Below are 16,226 nucleotides of genomic sequence, written 5' to 3' on the forward strand. Positions count from 1 at the left end.
AATATATATATATATATATATATATATATATACACAATTTAATTTCATTGATTTCCGTACTAATGAGAATGCTGACCACTCCTACCTGCATGATACATTATTAACATGATATTAGAATCATTATTACCACTGCTAAAATCACTTTTATCAATATTATTATTAACAAAATATATATATATACTTACTAAAATTAATATAAATCTCAAGCGTCAAACGCTGAAGCGCCACTCACGAACCTGAGAAAGATAGAATTGTACATGCGTAGCATAAGGAACGCGAATCCGAGCGAGATGCGAATATTGTACGATCTGAAAGAGAGAAAGAGAGAGTCAGATATACTATAGTAACTGTTAGACGAAGAGAGCAATATCTTTTATACTTTAGGCATGCTAATAATGACTTTAATTGTACTATTGAATTATTCTATTATATGTAAAGTATGTCTGAAGAAACTTAAATAATATTCAACATATATTTTCACATTTTAAAATTTCAAATATTAAAGATTTCTTATTTTTCTTTATAATAAAAGTCATATTGAAATTTCATAATGAAAGAAAGTATCGCTCTCAATACAAATCGCTGTTAGACTAGAGAATAAAAATAGAATTCAGACGAGTCACCTGTATGACTCATTCGAGTGAATCTAGTCTTTGCATAGACCATATATGGACATGTCGAAGCAGAGCGCAACGCATGACCATATAAGGTAATGAATTTCAAGATACCACCCTATGACTCATTGCTGGCAAGCGAGCCACACCACTAGAAGTAGACTCACATCCGCTAGACAACGCCTTATGACTCATTGTAACGAGGTGCGGTCACCTCCCACTACCGTTTCCAAAATTGTATAAAAGCGGAATCTTTCACCCTCTCGACGGAGAGTGTGGAACGAGCCAGGAAAGGTCACATATCTCATACTTGTTCCATCCTCCCACATAAACCACTTGTATCGTAAAAGTTCTACAATAAATATCATACCTTTTTATATCAAAAGAAAGATAAAGATTATTGGAGATTATTGAATAACCTACCTTCGACGGATCCAAGGAGCCATAATCTACATCACCGACCAACAGCTAATTATCCTGGGGTTTTACCTCCTTAACTGCAAGAAAAGAACCCATCAACGGAGACGTTCTGCCGGATCGAAGCCACCTCGCATCACCCAGGACGTCACAGAGGTGACCGCACCTCGTTACAATGAGTCATAGGGCGTTGTCTAGCGGATATGAGTCTACTTCTAGTGGTGTGGCTCGCTTGCCAGCAATGAGTCATAAGGTGGTGTCTTGAATTTCGTTACCTTATATGGTCATGCGTTGCGCTCTGCTTCGACATGTCCATATATGGTCTACGCGAGGACTAGATTCACTCGAATGAGTCATACAGGCGACTCGTCTGAATTCTATTTTTATTCTCTATTCTAACAGCGATTTGTAGTAAGAGCGATACCTTCTTTCATTATAAAATCTCAATATGACTTTTATCATAAGGAATATAAAAAATCTTTAATATTTTAATTTTTAAAATGTGCAAATATATGTTGAATATTATTTACGTTTCTTCAGACATGCTTTACATACAGTAGAATAGTTTAATAGTACAATTAAAGTCATTATTAGCATGTCTAAAGTATAAAAAATATTGCTCTCTTCATCTAACAGTTACTATGATATATCTGACTCTCTCTTTCTCTCCTTCAGATTGTACAATACTCGCATCTCGCTCGGATTCGCGTTCCTTATGCTACGCATATACAATTCTATCTTTTCAGATTCGTGGGTGGCGCTTCAGCGTTTGACGCTCGAGATTTATATTAATTTTAGTAAGAATATATATATGTATTTTGTTAATAATAATAATATTGATAAAAGTGATTTTAGCAGTGGTAATAATGATTCTAATATTATGTTAATAATGTATCGTGCAGGTAGGAATGGTTAGCATTCTCATTAGTGCAGGAAATCCATGAAATTAAATTGTTTATATATAATAAGATTTTTATTATATTTATATCTCATGAATGGTTGGGAATTTGATAGGAATGTATAGGAAATATATTGTAGGACTTTCACTAAAGTATAATATAGCATTGGAAATTTTCATTATTAATACATATGTTTGTTAATAACAAATTATTAATTAAATAAATTGGTACTTTTTAATTTGCGTATTGATATTGTTACGTTCTCTTTATTTAAGAGGTTTCGAATTTCTGGTATAATATTGTTTATGAGCATTCTTTATTTTATTGTTATAAATATTTTGTAAATAAACAATTGCAGAAATAAAAGTTATTATCATTTTTCGTAGGTGTATTGATGCAGAGTTTACGTGCGCGGTCAAAATTAGTATTTACCAAAACGGTTTTTTTTATAATTATGCAAGCAGTTCGACGCTCCAATGTCTCAATTTTCGCTTCTTACGTGCTTCGCTTACACTTCAGTTATTCTTCTCTTACACTTGATTTACTTTCCAATTTACGCTTTACTGACGTTTGTTTTACGTTTCATTTTCGCCAGGGGCCCTGGTGAAAAATAGAAAGCTTCTCGGAGCGTCAAGGAAGGGTAAATAAAGAGATTTAATAATGATTTATAACTAAAGTTGTTTGACTTTTTGTGATAGTTTCTGTAGTCACATTAGCTAGGTCTATTAATAATATAATTAAATTGTTTATAATAATCATGTTTGAGAAATGCTAGTAAGATAATTATTATTTTAGCGTGATAATATTCTTTAGGCACAAAAGGTTATGTTTTTAGGAATAATCTGCTTTTAATTTATTTATTTATATTTTATTTTAATTTTCTGAGTTTATTCTTATGAAACGTGCATTTATCCGTGTGTTAAACTGAATTTATATTACATAAAGGGTCTTATAAAGCCTGTAATATCCATTTACGATCAATTTTAGTGATTCTGGGGAATTTTAACAAGGAATTGTCCAAAAGTTTATAGTGTGATTCATGAAAATGGGGCTTAAGCTTGAAAGGGTGCCTTTAGGCAGCCATGTTCTCTAGGCTTGGGCCAATGGGCCAGTTGCTTTAAGAACGCGTGCTCGTGTCAGCTGAATGATTGTTCTGACAGTTAAGTTAGAGTGATTGTTATATTATAATATTGTTTTCAGGTGCTGTGCACTTCTAGCAATGAGGATAGAAATCGAAAAATTTATGCGGCTGGAATATAGCGGTGATTATACCGTCAGACGTGACATCTCCCTCCTTAGGGAAGTTCGGTCCCCGAACTTTTTTGTAAGTATCAATTCGCGGTTATGTTATATAAAGTATAATTGTTATGTACGGTTAATTATTATTTTTCGTTAATATTTAGGATGGATGGTGGTATGAAAGCTATGCTATTACGGTTGGATTTATATGGACTGGACTGTCCACTTTTTAGGTATTATTATTAATGATTATTGCCACTATTATTCATTATAGTTATATTTATTATTATTCTTCTTTTTTTTTATTGTGTTCTTTTTTTTAAGTATTATGCAGTGTATTTAGCATTATTAATTAAGTGCATATTCGTGTTAGAGCGTTCGATTTATTAATATAAGTATTTAACCTACGTATATATATTTATATATCATTTTTATTGTATTACAGGTTTCGTTGCATCGTTGTCACTGTGACTTCGTTGGACGGATATGATAAGGATAGATTAAAAATAAGCTAATGCTATATTCCTATCTGTTGAGGCACGCGGATCGCATTGGTTATAAAATGAGGTTTATTATAAAGAACGTTACATAGAGAGTGGACACGTGTGTAACCGACAATGGTAAAGAGCGGACTGAGGAGAAAGAGGAAGTGGGGGTATACATGGGCGCTGCGTGCGCACACTGGTATCAGGCGCGGGGGCGCCGGTCGTCGTTGTCTCCGTCATACATAGGTCGCCATTTCCAACACTCCCCCTCGACCTGTGTGCCATCGATGTCCCGAGATATGATGTCATTCGACGCCCAGGGTGCGGAGACATTTCTTGAGTTTAGGACCAGCCAAGGGTTTGGTCAATGCGTCCGCAGCCATCTCGTCCGTGGGAACGTATTTTATGGTTACTAGGTTTCTGTGAACAGCATCACGAACGAAATGATGCCTGGTGTCGATGTGTTTCGACCTATTGTGATGCACAGGATTCTCCGCGAGCATTCGAGCACCATTGCTGTCGCAGAAAAGAATCGTTTTGGCCGTGTCCTCGAAACCAAATTCGATGAGTGAGCGACGTAGACAAATGGCCTCCTTGGCGGCCTCGCAGAGGGCCATGTATTCGGCCTCCGTAGATGACAAGGCGACGGTTCATTGCTTACGTGACTCCCAAGACACGATGGATTTTCCTATTTGGAAAGTAAAACCCGTGTAAGATCTTCTGTCGAGTGGGCAGTTGGCCCAGTCAGCATCTACGTAGGCTGTCAATGAGCCACCGCATTTTGGAAAGGTTAACCCTGTTGATTCCGTCCCTTTCAAGTATCTCAAGACGTGCTTCGCAGCATTCCAATGAGCTTCGCCGAAGTAGTCATTGAACTGGCTGAGATAGCTGACGGCGAAAGAGATATCTGGACGGGTACAAACCGACAGGTACATGAGGGATCCGACCAGTTCACGATAAGGTAATCTCTCTCCAGATTTTTGGTCATCTCTCTCAAGCTTGATTCCTGGCTCGAGTGGTGTCTTCTTCGGTTTACAATCTATCATGTCAAAACGATGAAGAATCTCCCTGGTGAGTGCGGATTGTTTTAGGTGGATTCCATTTTTGTCTCGTAGGAACTCGATTCCTAAGCATCTCTTTATTTTTCCGGAATCCTTAAGTTCGAACTTCGTGCTCAGAAAGCGTTTTAATTCGGCTATCCTTCGCGGGTCCTTTGCGGCAATTACGACGTCGTCGACGTAGGTTGCGATTAAGATGATGTCATCACCCTGTCCCATGTAATAAACGCACGGGTCCGACGATGATTTTGTGGCTCCATAAGCTTCCATGGCGTCATTCAAGGTCTCGTGCCAACATCGGCCCGCTTGACGGAGACCGTATAGCGCCTTATGCAACTTGCATACGGTGTCTCCCCTTTTGATCTGATCCAGCATATGTGCGGCTTTGGTGCGTGTAGCTGAATCTCCTTCTTGTTTCAATCTTTCAAGCACGTTTATCAAGTGCTGAGGAAGTTCCATGTATATTTCCTCCTGTAATATACCGTTTAAGTAGGCCGTCGTTACATCGACGTGGTGGATCTCCATGTCGAGCTGAGCCGCCAGAGCGACGATCATGCGGATCGAACCCATCCGAGCGACCGGTGCAAAAGTCGCATGAAAATCCAGTCCGGGACGCTGAGAATACCCCTTAGCCACGATGCGAGCCTTTCGGCGCTCGATTGTACCATCCTCGGAGTATTTGTTTCTTAGAACGAATCTGCTCCCGACGGTGCTCCGGTTGCAGGGACGGTTGACGATGGACCATGTTTCCTTGTTCAAGATTGATTTCACTTCTTCCGACATGGCGCGATACCAATCGTCCGAGTCGGGTCCCTGCAGGGCCGATTCTGTAGTCACTTCCGTTTGAAAAACGTAATGTTCTTGGTAATCTGCGAAGTTTGCGGTCTGATATTGCTTCGCGGGTCTCCCCCTGTGCCCGGTGCGTATCAGCCTCGGTCTTCCTGGTCCTCTTCGGCTTGGAATGGCGGCGGTGTCGTCATTTTCGGGGGCCCGATCTGCTGTAACGTCGTCCTCAATGGGGTGCTCGGGGGCGTCCTCTACCTCGCCTTCGTCGATGTCATCGGATCTCCCATCGGAGGAGCTGAAGTCCCATGTGACTGTTTCCGGCTCGTTTCGACCAGCTTTCCCGTAAACGTCTGTTCCGGTAAGAAGCGGAGCTGGCGATTGTGTCGAGTCTATCTCGGAAGGGAAGAAGTCGTCCGATTTATCGTGCGAAACTTCGTCGCTGTCGGAACGTTTCCGAGATTCGGCGAACTTGATGTCTCTGGTGACTACCACTTTCTTTTCCTCGGGGATCCATACGCGAAAACCTTTATTTTCGTTCGAGTATCCGACGAACGTACCGATCTTTGATCTTGGCTCAAATTTTCCGATGCCTGGTTTTCTGTCAAGGACATAAGCGTCGCATCCGAATTCCCTGAAGTAATCGACGTTAGGAGGGCGTTTGACCCATAGTTCGTATGGTGTCTTTCCGTCTAAGACGCTGGACGGGCACCTATTTCTTACATAATTCGCGGTGTTCACCGCTTCGGCCCAAAAGAATGTAGATAGTCTCGATCCCAGAAGCATGCAGCGAGCCATTTCCACGGTGGTGCGATTGCGTCTTTCCGCGACTCCGTTTTGCTCCGGGGTACGTGGAGTAGAGAGCCTCCGTTTGATACCGAGCTGCTCCAGATAATCATCAAAGGCCTTGTTGACGTACTCGCCCCCGTTGTCGGATTGCAGAGATTGGAGTTTGGCGCCGGTTTTCCTTTCGGCGTAAGACTTGTATCTCTTGAAGGCTTCCAGGGCTTCGTCCTTTTTCTTCAAGAAATGAATCTCGCACCATCGCGAATAATCGTCAATGAAGGTTATGAAGTAGAGAGCTCCACCGTTGGACGAAGAACGCATGGGTCCACACAGGTCCGTGTGAACGATTTGTAACGGTGATGTACCGTTCCAACCTTCGCGAAAAGGAAGGGCGCGTCATCTTTCCACGATTACATATATCGCAATTTGGACGAACGGTCGGATCTTTAATGTCCATCCCGCGAACGCATCCGTTTCTATCGCACTGGATTAGATCGCGAAAATTTAGGTGGCCCATGCGGCGATGCCAAATCATGAAATTGTTCTCGGTCGATACAATCGCGGCGGAGGTTATGTCGTCGGTTCTGTTCTCACGGGAGGATCCGTTTACGTAATACAATCCGTTTGCGCGGCGCGCGATTAATGCGACACTACCACTGCGATCATCGACGATATCGGCCTTCGTTTTCGTAAAGATCACTGTGTATCCCTTGTCGGTAATCTTTCCGACGGATAAAAGATTCGTGCGTAGGTCCGGAACATACAAGGTATCGGTGACGTTTATTTTCCTCGATTGACCTTTGGTCTCGGTTGTGATGGTCGTCAGTCCTTTTCCGACGACGTGTGTGGATGCCCTGTTGGCCAGGTTCAACTTCTGTCCCGCCGTTCCATTTATGTAGTCGAACTTTGACAGATCCTTACAAAGGTGGGCGGTGCATCCACTGTCCAAACACCAATTTGCGTCTTCCGTTACGATGTTCGCGGCTTCTTCGTCCGTTTTGTGATTCGCAGTTTCTTCGCGCGTGTCGATGGGTCTCACCTCAGCACAGAGACTCACGGCATCGACTTTCTTAGCCGATTCCTTTTCGGATTGATTCGTTTTCGATTGACACTCGTTTGCCTTGTGCCCCACTTTCTGACATCGATGACAGCGATATTTAAAGGTTTTATTACTGTCCCCGCCCTTTGACGGTTTCTTTTTATTCGCGCCTCTTTTAATCATAAGAGCACTCGCGGACTTGTCGGATGAGTCACCTTTTCGCGCGTCGTATTCTTCCGTGATTTTAATACGTAACACGTCCGCGGTCGGTAGTTCGTCACGCGACTCGATCGCGCATCGAAAATTTTCGAACGATTTCGGAAGGCTGTACAACAACATCACTGATAACAGATCCTTGTTGATGTGGATATCCATCTCTGCGAGTTTATCGACGGTGTCAAAGAAGTTTCGAAGATGCTCCCTGACGTCTTCGCCTTCCGCCATGCGCCGTAACATGAGATTTTTCATGAGAGTCGCTGTCCGCGCGGGCCCTCGCGATTGGTAAATGACGTGTAGCCTATCCCATACTTCCTTCGACGTATTATGGCCTTTAACCTGTTTCAGTTCGGGAGGACTGATTGAGAGGATGATGTCAGACTTCGCTTTTTCATCGTTGATTTCCCATGTCCTCACGGCTGTCTCAGGGTGCATTCGGGGAGCACGCTATTAGCACAATTATCGTCCAAAACTGTTCGAGGAGACGCTTTGTGGCGCTATGATATACGATGATGACGTCACTGTAAAGGCAGCGTGACGTCATCACTCGCGCTATTTTCGCTATTATTTTCGAGGTGAGGCACGAAATGCTATTGGCGCTTATTGTCTCCTCGAACACTTGATTGCTTATAGTAGCTGCGTTCAGAAGTACTGCCAGATAACGAAACGTAACGAATATCAATTCCAGCAATGGACCAAGGGCCAAGTGAAGTCGAAATTAATTTGTTTGATGAAGAAAAAGGAATAAATTATTCTATCAAATTGTCTCCACAAGATGCAGCGCGTGCACAGAAAGGTAAATAATTGATGATACAGGTTATGTAGGTAGTATTGTGTAATTATGATCAAATAAAAGTTGTAGGTAAAATAAAGTATATATCTTTATCTTATCTTTATCTTTTAATAGCATGGAAATTAATAAAGTTAATATAAAAAATAATAGAAGAAGGCAAGAGTAACAAACAGAACTGGATTACATACATACGTTCTAAAATTCAATATATTTTACATTGTTAACAAAAATAAACAAATAGCTCAATTTATTACAATACGAGATTTAAATCTGCGACTAACGTATATTTTATAGTTTAAGATTATATAGTTTTTATCTTTGCGCACTGAAGATAACCGCATTTAAAGTTGAAAAGTTTGTTTCTCATTGTTAACCATGTATGTACATACAAATCAAGCTGTGTTTGTTAGTTCTATCTTCTTTTATTGTTTTTAAATATGTAAACTTTGTAATGGTTATTGTTTATTAAAATAAAAATGCGATTAATTTGTAATTTCTTTCATATATACAAAATGTTCTTGTCAGATGTTATGTTTGCCACTCGTTTACTGGAACTGGAAATAGCACGGAAAGAATGTGATACAGCAAATATATCCGCAATCTTAGAGGATGGAAACGACTCAACCTCGGACTCAACCTATAAGTGGTCTCATAATGCAACCCTCTTGCTGATAGAAGAGTTTTGCCTTCAAGAAAATAATCTTACATCGGGTAAGATGACCCACAAGAAAGTATGGAACAATATTGCATCAGCGTTGTCTACTAAAGGCTATTGTGTCACTGGCTCTCAGTGCCTTTCTAAATATAACGGAATGAAAAGAACCTATAAGTCTATAAAGGACCACAATGCTAAATCAGGTAATAATCCTAGAGCATGGCCCTACATGTCGGTTATGGAATCTTTGCTTGGTGAACGGCCTTTCATGTCGCCTCCAGCAATAGCCTCTTCAAGTGCTATTTATATTTCTTCTGATAGTGAAGCGAGTAATCTGTCTAATGCAGCTAGCGATGTAGACTTAAGCAATTTAAATCCCCGAAAGAAGCGTAAGATACAAGAAAGTGCACCAAAAATTTCTGAATCAATAATGGAAAGTAGAATTTTGGCTGAAAAGAACAAAGATGAAAGACACAAAGAAAAAATGGAATTTAAAAAAAAAATGTTGGAATTTATGCAGAAATTGTTAGACAAAGTGTGAGGTTAATTATATTTACTTAAAAACACGTTCAGTAAAGACAAGAGTCAGAGTACAAATTATAGTAAAAATGCTAAAATATTTTTTTTTTTGGACTAACGTATGCTAGGTGGTATATAGATTATATTATTATGGCTTTTTTGTTTGTAGCTAGAATACAGCTAGAATACACTGCGCTAAGGAGATTTGTGTGTACTGCTATTGTTTCATTGTTACGTTTTTCTTCGTACGACAACGTAGAAACGTACTACAACGTAGAATTACCGCAGTCCCGCAATTCATGAATCCTCCTTTAGTACAGTGTATAATGCTAATATATATATATATTTTTTAAACAAATATGCCAGCATACTGTATCAATTGATAAGTGCACATCTACTATACTACATTCTATAAAAGTAATACTAATATTTATTTTATTTTTATACTGATAATTATACATATGTAGCTTGCGTACATATCTGTGATATTTTTAATAAGGAAGGAAAACTGATATGTAAGAAGATTGATATGTGATAAGAAAGGAAGACTGATATGTAAAAAGATTAATATGTGATAAGAAAGGAAGACTGACTATTAAGAAAATTTATATGTAAACAAAGATTTTTACTTTTTTCGTTGATGCGATAAATATTTATGCAAATGTTAGTGATAAAGATGTACCTGAGAAATGACTATAAAATTGTACCGCTTGTTTAACCGAGAAAAGTTAATCGGATTTAGTCCTTAGATTTAAGTTTAAATTGTAAGACCTAAGTTAATAACCCCAAGTTTACAGGCAGCGAACTTTGAGCACAAGTTTTAATTTCTGCAAAAAGTTTTTTATTTTATAACGTGGTTAATTGAAGGGCCAATTTATGATTAAAAAACTGTCTCTAAGTGTATTGTCGGAAGGTTTATGTAACTGAGAAGTACTATATTAAAAATAAATAAAATATTCTTTGATATATTTTTAAACTGCCTTTATTTTATTCTTAAAATCTATATCTCATTGGAAGTCTTTCACAAATTAAGTCTCTCTTGATTACGCCTGTCTGTACACCATATGCAGCATCTTGCCGAGGTACATCATCGTCTACTTCATTATTTAATAAAAGAAAGTCAAAATCATCATTTTTCAATATACAAATGTTATGCATGACACAACAGGCAAGTATAAAATGTGCAATTAAATCGGTCCTATTCATAGGAAGTTGATGTAATAAACATCTAAATCGATTTTTTAAAAAACCAAACGCTCTTTCAATTGTAACTCGTGTTGAAGAATGACAGAAATTATAATTTTTTTGTCGTTCAGTCAAATGACCATTGTCACGATAGGGAACCATCAAATTATCATGAAGCTTGTATGCGGCATCACCAAGTAAGTGACAGTCGTCAGGAAATTTTTCTGCATTGCCCAATGCATCTTGGATATCTGAGAGACGAAAGACACGCTGATCATGTACAGAACCAGCATGTCCAATGTAGCAGTGAGTGAAACGAGTCGTGTGATCACAAATTGCCTGTAAGATATAGAGTACGTATTATTGTCCGAGGAAAGAATTCTTTTACTTGATACACTAGGTGACCACATTACAAACCTGCAGTTGAATAGAATGGTGACCTTTTCGATTAATATAGGCCTCTGGGTTAACACGTGGAGCTGGAATATTGATGTGAGTACCATCTATAGCTCCTATGACTTGTGGAAAAGAACGGATTTCTTCAAATCTGGCCCAAACGTCGTTACATCTATTTCCTGTTGGCCATGTGATGAATGTTGGTGCCAAATCTGCAAGGATCTTGGTAACTCGTCGTGTTGCCAACAAAGCTGTTGATACACTCAGATCAAATTTTTCGCATATTGATCTATGATAGAAAAAAGTCGTGAATAGAAAATGCAACATTACCCAAAGCAAATCTTATTATTGAATATCATATACCAACCTATAAGAATCTGGAGTAGCCATTCTCCAAATAGCGACAAGAAATTGCTTCTCTGGATAAATCATTTCCAACCCTGGAAAATTTCTTCTCAATTTCGGAGCAATTATTTCGAGTACAAACTCGAAAGTGACTCTGGATATTCTGTGGAACATCTCAGCTATAATTAGTACACAAATACTTAGCAAAAACCTCTTAATATAAATAAGTGCATGCAACCAAAATTTTTTTTTATTGTATTGCAACATGATAGATGAAACCTGGAAAGTTCTACAAAAGCGTATAATTATTATTACCTAAAGTGTGATTTAAATTCTTTATCTCTCCACCTAGGAATAACCTCTTCTACATAATTTTTTAGCTTTGGAAGTCTGCTCCGACGCACTGTTTCCAAATTACTGATTGTGAGTGCATCCAACTCTTCTTCGCTATCAGAAGACGATGACGACTCTATTAATTCCACTGCGTGAACGAGAAGATTTATTGCTCGTTTGTTATTCATACTTGCAATCATGACTCACATTACTTGCGCACAACTCGCATCATCGGCCATATTGCAATTTTATTCTAAAGCTGCGTTTGGGGAGCTTGCTATCGCTATCGCGCTATTGGCTCCTCGAACGAAGTTCATAGCGTTTGCGTTAATAGCGTTAAAAGCGTCTCCCCGAATGCACCCTCAGAAGCAGGGTCGTTCGCGACGAGAGCAGGTTTCGTGTTTTTGCCGCTAACGTATTGCCATCCCTCCGTCTTCACAAGCAGCGCTTGCATCTGAATCTTCCATGTGTCGAAGTTCTCTTTATTCAACGGTTCGATTCGCACTGAGTTTGTTCCGGCCATTGTGATATCGCGTAATAGATTCCACGAGCGTATTCGCGAAACTTCGATGCACTGCGTGCGTAATGGCGTCTACGAGCGTATTCGCAAAACTTTGATGCACTGCGTGCGTAATGGCGTCTACGAGCGCGATTCCCTTTTCGACTGTTGTTCTCTGGGTTACGTTCTCGCACGCGTCACTTAGCGCGTACCGTGTCTGGGCCCATAACCAATGTTGAGGCACGCGGATCGCATTGGTTATAAAATGAGGTTTATTATAGAGAGTGGACACGTGTGTAACCGACAATGGTAAAGAGCGGACTGAGGAGAAAGAGGAAGTGGGGGTATACATGGGCGCTGCGTGCGCACACTGGTATCAGGCGCGGGGGCGCCGATCGTCGTTGTCTCCGTCATACATAGGTCGCCATTTCCAACACTATCATTACTACATTTATTCATATAATTTTAGTCTCTCTTTTTTTTTATTATTTTTGTTTAAATATATTCAAGTATTTGCCGCGTGTTCTTTCCTTAGCTTCGTCTAAATCCAGGCAATAAGCAACATTACGTAGTCTTTTCACTTCTAGCATAAGGCTTGTCGTTGACATTTTGCTTAGCTCTGTAAGGATAATTATTTATTGATTATATAACGGTTTCATCTTATAAGAGTGCATTAATTAATATATTTCATTAATGTTATAGGTGGTAGGAGGTAATAGTGAGCTGAGACTGAATTAATAAGGATAAGTATTTCAATCTTATTTTTTATTCTTATATGTATGTATGGAAATATTAATGTATTTTCTTTTATCTTATTTCAGGTAAGGAATAGACACGAAATTATCTTGGATGGGCTTGTTTTATGAGTGTGAAAATGAATATATTATAATAATGATTTACAATTAGTAAAGCATTTAAATTACTTGTATTTTAAAATTGATTAAATATATATATTTTTCTATATATATGTATGTGTCAGCGTACTCTTTCCCCTTTTCTATTCTAAATGCATGTATATAAATCAAAGTTAAAATTATTAGTATAGAATTAAGATTACATTCTACTGATTGCTACGATTTATTTTTCAAAGTACTTATTCTAAGGGAATTAGGATCCTCCACCGTGCTCATTAAATATAATCATATGTTAATTATATGAAATTTATTACTTCATTTCAAACCCTTCACCATGTACATATAATAAGTATTAGTATGGTTAACATTTTCTGATAGTTTAGCATTATAATAAGGTTGCTCGCTAATGTTTATTACGATCGCAAAATAGAGGTTACTCTTTTATTATTCGAAGTAGTCCTAGCACTAATACACATGTACTTAATAATAGGACAGTTTCTTCTAAATAGTACACTGTAAGAAAACCGATTGATAATTTTATAAAGCTGAATGTATATATAACGCAAGATATGCAATAAACATCTTCAAATGTATAATATGTATATTATTTGTGTAAATAGGAAATAATGGCCTTATAGCAAAACACAAACGTATTTTATGTATCGTGTATCGTTTAACGCGTCCCACGAGGGATAATGTCATGTCTGACGGTATAATCACCGCTATATTCCAGCCGCATAAATTTTTCAATTTCCATCCATATTGCACAGCACCTGAAAACAATATAAGAATAAACAATCATTCTTTAACTTAACTGTCACAATAATCATTCAGCTGATGCGAGCACGCGTTCTTAAAGTAGTAGACACAAGCCTAGAGAACATGGCTGCCTTAAGGTACCCTTTCAAGCTTAAGCCCCATTTTCATGAATCACACTATAAACTTTTGGACAATTGCTTGTTAAAACTCCCCAGAATCACTAAAATTGATCATAAATGAATATTACAAGTTTTATGAGATCCTTGATGCAATATAAATTCAATTCAACACACGAATAAATACATGTTCCATAAGAATAAACTCAGAAAATTAAAATAAAATATAAATAAATTAATTAAAAGTAGATTATTCATAAGAACATAACCTTTTGTGCCTAAAGATTATTATTATGCTAAAATAATAATTATCTTACTAGCATTTCTCAAACATGATTGTTATAAACAATTAAATTATATTATTAACAAACCTAGCTAGTGTGACTACTGGAACTATCACAAAAAGTCAAACAACTTTTGGTTATAAATAATTGTTGGATCTCTCAAAATAAACTAATTAACAATAAAATTTATCATAAAAATATTATTAAAGATGATGAATAAAATCACTGCAGACACTCAGCAGAGCATGTCAAGTAACCTCACAAAAACCCCCACATCATATCTCTTCTTAATTCCGAGATATAATTAAAAATTATGGAAATCCATAAAACACAGAAATTTTAAACAATCTAAAATAATGCCCTTAATTATCCGAACACAACAAAAGAAACCCCATCTTTTTATCTCTTACCGTTCTCGATAAATTATTAAAGTTTCACGTCCGCCATTTTGAATTTCTTACCCTTTAGACTTACAAAGACCAAATCACTTTTACATTAATATTTTAGTCTTTTATACATTTTAAGACCGAAAAATTTCATTTCTGAACGAAAATTTTGACACTTAATTATTATGATAAAAATAGAATCTCTCATACTCCTAAACACCAGTAACGTTAACGCCGATTTTCTATTTAAATTAATTAAATTAATAAACGAGATTGAAAATTGAACATTCACTCCATGAAAGACGAGGATAGTTTAATACCAGTTCACAGAGAGTAAGACAAGGATAGCCGCATAGACTCTTAATAAATTAAAATAAAATAGAAAACAAATAGTTTGAAATAAAAACAATATAAACGCGTATAAGGAATAATCACTAGAACCGATCAATGGAAAAACATTTACTATATAATTATTCAAAATTGCAACTTACTTTTATAAACAACCATAAACAAATTACTGACCATGTCAATAAATATTTTTAACTTATACCTCAGATCATGTATAATAACTTTTATATAAGTCAAAACCTTATTACTCCATTAACGAAGGCTACACAAGTTTTTTTAGAAAATACAGGGCCAAATAATGAATTTTCCGATTTAGCGGGAAAATTCTGGCAACCCAGGTCGAACTGCTTGTATAACTATAAAAACCCGTTTCGGTAAATACAAATTTTGACCGCGCACGTAAACTCTGCATCAGTACACCTACGAAAAATGATAATAACTTTTATTTCTGCAATTGTTTATCTACGAAATATTTATAAAATAAAATAAAGAATGCTCATAAATAAGATGATATTAGAAATTCGAAACCTCTTAAATAAGGAGAACATAACAATATCAATATGCAAATTAAAGAGTACCAATTTATTTAATTAATAATTTGTTATTAACAAATACATATATTAACAATAAAATTTTCCAATGCTATATTATACCTTAGTGAAAGTCCTACAATATGTTTCCTATACATTGCTACCAAATTCCCAACCATTCACGAGATATAAAAATAACAAAAATCTTATTATATATAAACAATTTAATTTCATTAATTTTTTGTACTAATGAGAATGCTGACCATTTCTATCTGCACGATATATTATTAATCTGATATTAGAATCATTATTACCACCGCTAACATCACTTTTATTAATATTACTATTAACAAATATGTATACTTACCAAAATTAATATAAATATCGAGCGTCAAGCGCCGAAGCATTACTCACGAACCTGAGAAAGATAAAATTGTATTATGCGTAGCATAAGGAACACGAATCCAAGCGAGATGCGAGTATTGTACGATCTGAAAGAGAGAAAGAGAGAGTCAGATATACTATAGTAACTGTTAGACGAAGAGAGCAATATCTTTTATACTTTAGACATGCTAATAATGATTTTAATTGTACTATTAAATTATTCTACTGTATGTAAAGTATGTCTGAAGAAACTTAAATAATATTCAACATATATTTGCACATTTTAAGATTCAAATACTAAATA

General features: G+C 37.1%; 2 protein-coding genes and 1 long non-coding RNA gene across 7 annotated transcripts in view; 1 reads left to right on the top strand and 2 right to left on the bottom strand.

Moving 5' to 3' along the window:
- Positions 1 to 63: 63 nt before the first annotated feature.
- Positions 64 to 16,226, bottom strand: part of LOC139824168 (uncharacterized) — a 76,532-nt gene continuing 60,369 nt past the window's right edge. The window contains exons 2-4 of one of the 2 annotated variants that reach the window (XR_011735025.1): positions 782 to 1,161; positions 186 to 308; positions 64 to 85 (exon numbers count right to left, since the gene is read on the bottom strand). This is a non-coding gene — a long non-coding RNA (uncharacterized lncRNA). Of the gene's footprint in view, positions 86 to 185; positions 309 to 781; positions 1,188 to 16,226 lie in introns of those variants that run through there. The other variant, XR_011735024.1, reaches the window with a different exon arrangement.
- LOC139824157 (uncharacterized) lies at positions 7,972 to 9,615 on the top strand. Of its 2 annotated transcripts, XM_071796647.1 has the most exons (3): positions 7,972 to 8,111; positions 8,225 to 8,332; positions 8,855 to 9,615. In XM_071796647.1, exons 2-3 carry the CDS (start codon positions 8,227 to 8,229, stop codon positions 9,523 to 9,525), a joined length of 777 nt encoding a protein of 258 aa, XP_071652748.1. In that variant the 5' UTR covers positions 7,972 to 8,111; positions 8,225 to 8,226; the 3' UTR covers positions 9,526 to 9,615. The 2 variants fall into 2 exon arrangements, with proteins under 2 accessions (XP_071652748.1, XP_071652747.1); XM_071796646.1 differs by lacking the exon at positions 7,972 to 8,111 and having other exon boundaries at positions 8,118 to 8,332.
- LOC139824156 (putative nuclease HARBI1) lies at positions 10,451 to 12,140 on the bottom strand. 3 transcript variants are annotated; one of them, XM_071796644.1, is made up of 5 exons: positions 11,970 to 12,140; positions 11,745 to 11,910; positions 11,452 to 11,608; positions 11,106 to 11,373; positions 10,451 to 11,027 (listed from the first exon to the last, which is right to left on the bottom strand). In XM_071796644.1, the coding sequence occupies exons 3-5, from the start codon at positions 11,601 to 11,603 to the stop codon at positions 10,497 to 10,499; spliced, it is 951 nt and encodes a 316-aa protein (XP_071652745.1). In that variant the 5' UTR covers positions 11,604 to 11,608; positions 11,745 to 11,910; positions 11,970 to 12,140; the 3' UTR covers positions 10,451 to 10,496. The 3 variants fall into 3 exon arrangements, with proteins under 3 accessions (XP_071652745.1, XP_071652744.1, XP_071652743.1); XM_071796643.1 differs by having other exon boundaries at positions 11,745 to 12,140; XM_071796642.1 differs by having other exon boundaries at positions 11,452 to 11,592; positions 11,745 to 12,138.

Source organism: Temnothorax longispinosus, unplaced genomic scaffold, assembly GCF_030848805.1.
Source record: "Temnothorax longispinosus isolate EJ_2023e unplaced genomic scaffold, Tlon_JGU_v1 HiC_scaffold_28, whole genome shotgun sequence".
NCBI lineage: Eukaryota > Metazoa > Arthropoda > Insecta > Hymenoptera > Formicidae > Temnothorax > Temnothorax longispinosus.